The sequence below is a fragment of the Microtus ochrogaster genome, chromosome 7 (assembly GCF_000317375.1).
Source record: "Microtus ochrogaster isolate Prairie Vole_2 chromosome 7, MicOch1.0, whole genome shotgun sequence".
Taxonomy (NCBI): Eukaryota; Metazoa; Chordata; class Mammalia; order Rodentia; family Cricetidae; genus Microtus; species Microtus ochrogaster.
In genome coordinates, this window is record NC_022014.1 from 80,835,589 (window position 1) to 80,842,709 (window position 7,121).

Here is a 7,121-nt window from a genome sequence, read left to right on the forward strand (position 1 = left end):
TGATAACCTGATGGTCTTCTTGGGCCATTTGGAATGCACAGACAAGCAAACTGCTGTTGGCATGGGACATCAAGAAGAGGCCGCCAGGACAGCAGTGCTTTAGTGAGATGACAGTTGGGATTATATATTAGAATGCACTGCATTGGTGTGGTGGTGCACACCTTTAATCCAGCACTTGGGAGGCAGAGTGGGGTTGGGAGGGTGGGGAGGCAGAGCAGGGGGAGTGTCTCTTGAGTTTGAGGGCAGCCTGGTCTACAGATCGAGTTCCAGGACAGCCAGGGTTACACAGAAACCCTGTCTCGAAAAGGAAAAAGAGCGTTTGCTGTAGATTGGTAATTATGTTTACTATTTACTAGCTGATCCTTTTTGCCTGGTGAGATTTTTTTTCTTTTGGAGGGAGGTTTGTTTGTTGTTTTCATGATATATGTCCTAGTTAGAGTTGTCATTGCTGCGATGAAATACCCTAACCAAAAGCAAGTTGGGGAGAAAAGGGATTACACTTCCACATCACTGTTGATGATTGAAAGAAGTCAGTGTAGAAACCTGGAGGCAGGAGTTGATACAGAGACCATGGAGGGGTGCTGCTTGCCATGCTCAGCCTACTCATCCAGGACTACCAGCCCAGGAGTGGCACAACCACCATGGCCTGGGTTCTCCTTTTCCCATCAATCACTAATGGAAAATGTAGTACAGCTTGCCTATAACCCAGTCTTATGGGGTCGTTTTCTCAGTTGAATCTCCTCCTCTCTGATGACTCTAGCTTGTGTCAAGTTGACATAAAACTCGCCAGCACAGTGTCCCTTTTTTTTTGAGATGGAGTATATATAAGACAGGATCTTTATGTAGACCAGGCTGGCCTTGAACTAACAGAGATCCATCTACTTGTCTTAACCTCTTAAAAAGGTATGTACCACAACACCCACAAACTTAAAGAGATTCTTTTTAATTTTATATGCATAAGTGTTGTGCCTATATGTTATGTCTGGATGTCATATGTATGCCAGGTGCCCCTGGAGGCCAAAAGAGAGTGTCATATCCCCTAGACCTGGAGTAACAAACAGAAGCCATCATATGGGTGCTGGAAATCAAACCCAGGTCCTCTGCAAGAGCAGTCTTGGAATTTGGGAGATATTTATCCTGACCTTCAAACATAGAAAGACAATGTTGACCTATGGAGAAGAACAGGTGGATACAGTGAATAGAGATGGCTGGAACTTGGTAGAAAAATAAGTTACATGTATTAGTGGGGGTGTAGCAACTTGTTCCTCCCCTAATGAAGCAGCAGAAAACTGGATTAATATTGTCCCCCCTCCCAATCTTAAAGTTTCCCTTTGGCAGAACATAACCTCTAATAGGACTGGCCTCAAGCCATGGAAAGTAAATGTAGGGCTAAAGTCTTTAGAGGAAGAAATCTTCTGGAAGCTGGCTTGGCATGGTAGCCCTTGCCTATAATCCCAGAATTCAGCAGGTAGAGGCAAAAGTTGATCAGGAGGAATCCAAGGCCATCCATTACAAAGCCAGTTTGAGGCTAGCCTGAGCTACATGAGATCCTGTCTCAAGAAAGAAAAAAATTATAATTATTTATTGAGACAGTGTCTCACTATGTAGCCCTAAATGTCCTGGAACTCTTCACTATGTAGAACAGGCTGGTCTTGAATTCACAGAGATCCACCTGCCTCTACCTCTGCCTCCCAAGTACTGGGATTAAAGGCGTGCACCACCACACACAGCTGAAAAAAATACATTAGTTCTAGACTTTCTGTATTTTGAACATGTTAACTACTAATGTTTATATGTCCATAAAATGTTCTGATGGCCTCTCAAGTTCAGCTGTCAAACAAATATAATGTCAGTTAACCAGTTTGTGTCCTAAAACAAAGTTACACAGATAAGTGAATGTTTCCATAGAGATGGTGGTTAATGATATATTTTCTGTTAAACAGGTTCAAGCACAGCTTTTGCAGTTTGCAGCAAAAAACATTGGTCTCAGCCCTGCACTATTAACCTCGCCAATTAACCCTCAGCATATGACGATGTTGAACCAGCTCTATCAGCTGCAGCTGGTAAGTAGAAAGGTCCCAGTCCAGGAACAAGGCCTCATGTCAGCAAGTGGCAGAAACACCTTGGTAGGTGAAGTTGCTATCATACTCTTTCCATATTGCACTCTCTTGTGACTGTTCGTGAATCAGGAAAGCGTTTGCTTAAGGGTATTATTGTTCCTAAGCTTTGTAAATGTCTTAGCCTGGCCTATCTGTTCCTTTGGTCTCTCAAAATTTTCTCCTCTGAGCCACAGAACACAAAATAATGTTTTCCTCATTTCTCCCAAGAAGGGTATACAAAAACACCATCATGGGATCATAGGGGAGAAAAGTTACTGCCATACCTGGAGCTTTGGCCTGTTCAAATACAGGTCTCACAGAACCTCAGTTGAGATCAGCTAATGTGACCCAGGAGTTCTTATAAGTTGTGTAGTTTAGGGGCTGGAGGGATGGCTCTGCAGTTAAGAGCACTGACTGTTCTTCCAAAGAACCCAGGTTCAATTGCCTCCACTGGTGGGGAGCATGGTGGCATACAGGCAGACATGGTACTGGGGAAGTAGCTCAGAGTCCTATATCATGAAGTAGTCTGAGACACTGGGTGTGGCTTGAGCATATATGAAACCTCAAAACCTGCCCTCACAGTGACACACTTCCTCCAACAAAGCCACGCCTCCTCATAGTACCATTCCCTTTTGCAGCCATTTTCTTTCAAACCAACACAGACCCCTAACTAAGGGAGTCACATGCCCCTGGTCCCTGGCAGGGAAGCCTTCCCGAAGTGGGCAACATACCTATGAAGTCATGCTGTTTCCTGGACTGACAGCAGTAGCAGGAGGCTCCTTCGCCCAAGGCAGGAAAGGGTTCCTGGAAGCTGCACAGCTTGTGTCTGAGTAACACTGCAGAGCCTGCTGTACTGCCACTGGCCAGAGCTGGGTTTGGGGTTGACACACAGAGTGTATTTCCCAGCAGGGTTTTCCCCCATGGTATGGAAGGTACAGGAAAAGGCTGGCTTGCACCTGGTATACACACAGCCTTTGTTTCCTAAAGGGTTTTTCTTGTGTGAGTAAGTTGGAAGAAATATACTGGCTTACACCTAGTACTATTCTAGTCATAATTTTTTTCCAGAAAAATTAGAAAAATGAAGTTTATTGCTTGCTACAGTTTTAGAACTTCTAGAGAATTCTTACGTGAAAACCTTACGTGGAACTCCTGAGGCATTTTTAACAGTACCACCTCCATTGGGTTCTGCTTTAACCAAGTCTTCTGAATGACTTTTCCTGGAGAGAAAGGATCAAATGAGCACCAACAACAAATTAAAGAAACGGTTGTTCCGCCTAAGTCTAGATTGGTGACCCAGTGAGTTTATTGGCTTTACTTAACAGGAGCATGGGTGACTTGGGCAGCTGGATCACTAAAAAGCCCACCCCAATATGGGTGACTGTATTTGGACCTCATAGAGGCCTTGGGAATCCAGGGTGTTTGATTTGGAAGTTCCTATAGGAGTCTTCTAATTGAGACGTGTTGAAGGAGCTGCAGGCTGCATTCCTGCCGCCCCAGCTCCTGGTCACCTGGCTAGCTTATGCCCCGAAATAACAACACACAAACTATATTCTTTTTTGTTTGTTTGTTTTTGTTTTTGTTTTTTGGTTTTTTTCAAGACAGGGTTTCTCTGTGGCTTTGGAACCTGTCCTGGAACTCGCTCTGTAGGCCAGGCTGGTCTTGAACTCACAGAGATCCGCCTGTCTCTGCCTCCCGAGTGCTGGGATTAAAGGCGTGCGCCACCACCGTCCGGCAAACTATATTCTTTTAAACACTGCTTGGCCCATTATGTCTAGCCTCTTCTCGGCTAACTCTCGCACCTGGACAAGCCCATTTCTTTTTTTTTTTTTTAATATTTATTTATTTATTATGTATACAATATTCTGTCCGTGGTGCAGGCCAGAGGAGGGCACCAGACCTCATTACAGATGGTTGTGAGCCACCATGTGGTTGCTGGGAATTGAACTCAGGACCTCTGAAAGAGCAGGCAATGCTCTTAACCACTGAGCCATCTCTCCAGCCCAAGCCCATTTCTAATAATGTGTGTAGCAAGCACCCCAAGGTGCGCTTACCGGGAAGATTCTAGCCTATGTCCATCCTGGGTCGGAGCCATCGTGTCTGCCCAGGAGAGGGGAGCATAGCCTCTGAGCTCACTTCCTCTTCCTCCCAGCATTCTGTTCTGTTTACTCCGCCTACCTAATTTTCTACCTATCAGGGCCAAGCAGTTTTCTTTAATTGACCAATGAAAGCAACAGATAGAAATATGACCTTCCCACATCAGAGACGTCTCCCAAAATATGTTGTGCAGAAAAATACTCAGCCAGCATTTGAGATAATCAAGTGAGAAGACTTTCTGTGTCAGCCAGAAGGTTGTGCTCATTTTTCCTAGCTTGTCCAGCAGTCGGTCACCCAAGTGCTTCATGCTGGCTCATGCACAACTGGACTGAGCTTTGTAGTGTTCTGCCACGTCATCTAGCTGACCTAGCCTTTAGTCTAGATCCTCCTAAAAATTCCTTTTTCTATTTCCTGAATGTTAAGGAGATTGACTCTCTTGTTTTGATGGTTTCTTACAGTGCTTGATTTTTCTGTCAACAGGCATACCAACGTTTACAAATCCAGCAGCAGATGTTACAGGCCCAGCGGAATGTTTCCGGACCCATGAGACAGCAGGAGCAGCAAGTAGGTGTCACTTGGACTGACTGTTGCCATTAGCTCTAATTCTAGAAGAAACCCCAGTGGATGAACTCTTATCTTGATGTTGGCTTTTCTCTAGTTGAATCTCCTCTGTGGAAAGTCCAGGACTAGCTATGTTTGGGAATGAGGCTGACCCAGCTGGTAGAGGCTGAGGTACAACTAAACCCAGTCTGTAGGTCATCCGTGGACTCTGGCCAACCCTGGCTAACGTGCAGTGTATATATGTTTCCACCTGCCAGGTTGCGCGCACAATCACTAATCTGCAGCAGCAGATCCAGCAGCACCAGCGCCAGCTGGCCCAGGCCCTGCTTGTAAAGCAGCCTCCACCACCACCACCCCCGCCACACCTGTCTCTGCACCCTTCTGCAGGCAAATCGGCCATGGATAGCTTCCCCCCTCACCCCCAGACTCCCGGCCTTCCCGACCTGCAGACCAAAGAGCAGCAGTCTTCACCCAACACCTTTGCTCCTTATCCTCTTGGTGAGTCTTCTGTGGGTGTAAAAGCTACACCAGGTTCAGGAGTCCTCAAGTCCCTCCTATGATAACCAGGATGGCTATACAGTAAGCTGAATGGCTTGGCAATGCTGAAACACCACATCAGAGGCAGAATCAGGGAGTGAACCTCCTAAGACTTCATCTTGAGGGAGCAATACTGCCTTCAGCATAATATAAGTTCACCCTGCCACAGGTACTTAATAGTACCAGGGAGGCCCTATGTGGTAGCACTCACCTATAGTCCAAACACTTGGGAGGCAGGAGCAGCATTATCATGAGTTCAAGACCAGCCGGAATTGCATAACAAGGGCCTAGTTTGACCCATGGTGCTGGGGTTGAAGAGTGGGGCTATGAAAACCGTTAAGATCAGTCTGGCTTGTTATTGTTTGGTTTTCTGAAACAGGGTTTCCCTGTGTAGCCCTGGCTGTCCTGGAACTCACTCTGTAGACCAGGCTGGTCTCAAACTAACAGTTTCACCTGCCTCTGCCTTCCAAGTGCTGGGACTAAAGGCATGTGCCACCACAAGATGGCCTAGTTTATCCTCTTTACTATTTTTGGTTTTTTTTCTTTGAGACGCCATCTCAAGCTGTAGCCCAGGCTAACTAAACCTCTGAGCAGTCCTCCTGCCTCCACCTCTCAAGTACTAAGATTACAGGTCTCCACTGTTCTTTTCTAGCCTCAGCTATAGAGAGACATCTGTCTCTGGTCAATGATGTTCACACTGATAAAGCAGACCCTCCATAGCCTGGTTGCTGGCATGCACTCCTATAGTACAGGTGTGTGGGAAGTGCCAGCACACAGAACCTGACCTGTCAGAACACACTTGATACCGGAGACTTCCTGGTACTAACTGGGGATCTAGGAGAAACATTTCAGGATTGTTTGCTGATAACTGGAAGAATCTGTGGACATGGCACAAGGGGAATTAGTAGCTTCAAATATACATCTCCAAAGGGGCAAAGGCCAGCTGGATAGCAGTGGATAGCTGCCAGTGACCTACCTCCCTCTTTAGAATGCTGATACATATTTTTACGGAGAATGGTATGTTATGTCTTCCTACTTGACAGGTAATAGATGTAATAAATATACTCCTTTATAATGAAGTAGAAGCCTACTAACATAGAATGTATCCTCTGTTACTGTCTTGTCCATTATTGTCCCTTTAGTGGCAGAAGCACAAGTCTCCTTTGGTCAAGACCCGAGTTAGGACTTAGACCTCCTCAGTCCCAGTTTCCACCCACAGCTAATGTGTACAGTTTGCCTGGTTGCTCATCGCCCCAATTTCCCTGTCCATATGAAGTAGAAATATTTATCACACAGAGCTGTTTTAAAGATTTCATGAGTTAATAATATGTAAAGTTCTTTGGTTGGACATGATGACTCATACCTGTGATCCCAGTACTAATGCTGTTGATGCAGTTACATAGACTTAGATTTGAGGCCAGCCTGGCTTAGAGAGTGCTCAACAGAATGAAGAGAGAGAGAGAGAGAGAGAGAGAGAGAGAGAGAGAGAGAGAGAGAGAGTGTGAGTGTGTGTTTTGCATGTGCTGGTAGACTTGTGTTGAAAATGCCACTCAGTTCACCATCCACAGTGTCTCAGATCCTGGTGTACCTGTCTCCCAACCTGCTGAGACTTTATTTCTAGGAATCATGTATGCAGTGAATCTTTGAAACTGGATAAAGATTTATTTTGATAAAAATGTTAAGGTATTGAACTTAGTTATATTTAATATATGTGATATAATATGTTTAAAATAGGCAGTTTAGCCGGGCGATGGTGGCGTACGCCTTTAATCCCAGCACTCGGGAGGCAGAGGCAGGTGGATCTCTGTGAGTTCGAGACCAGCCTGGTCT

At 45.5% G+C, this 7,121-nt stretch overlaps 1 protein-coding gene across 4 annotated transcripts in view; it reads left to right on the forward strand.

Moving 5' to 3' along the window:
* Tnrc6c (trinucleotide repeat containing 6C) overlaps positions 1-7,121 on the forward strand; it is a 118,467-nt gene that overhangs the window by 98,872 nt on the left and 12,474 nt on the right. For all 4 annotated transcript variants that reach the window (XM_026780806.1, XM_026780804.1, XM_026780805.1 and 1 more), the window contains 3 exons: positions 1,944-2,063; positions 4,674-4,757; positions 5,012-5,252. In XM_026780806.1, the coding sequence (XP_026636607.1) occupies positions 1,944-2,063; positions 4,674-4,757; positions 5,012-5,252 (445 nt within the window). The remainder of the gene's footprint in view (positions 1-1,943; positions 2,064-4,673; positions 4,758-5,011; positions 5,253-7,121) is intronic.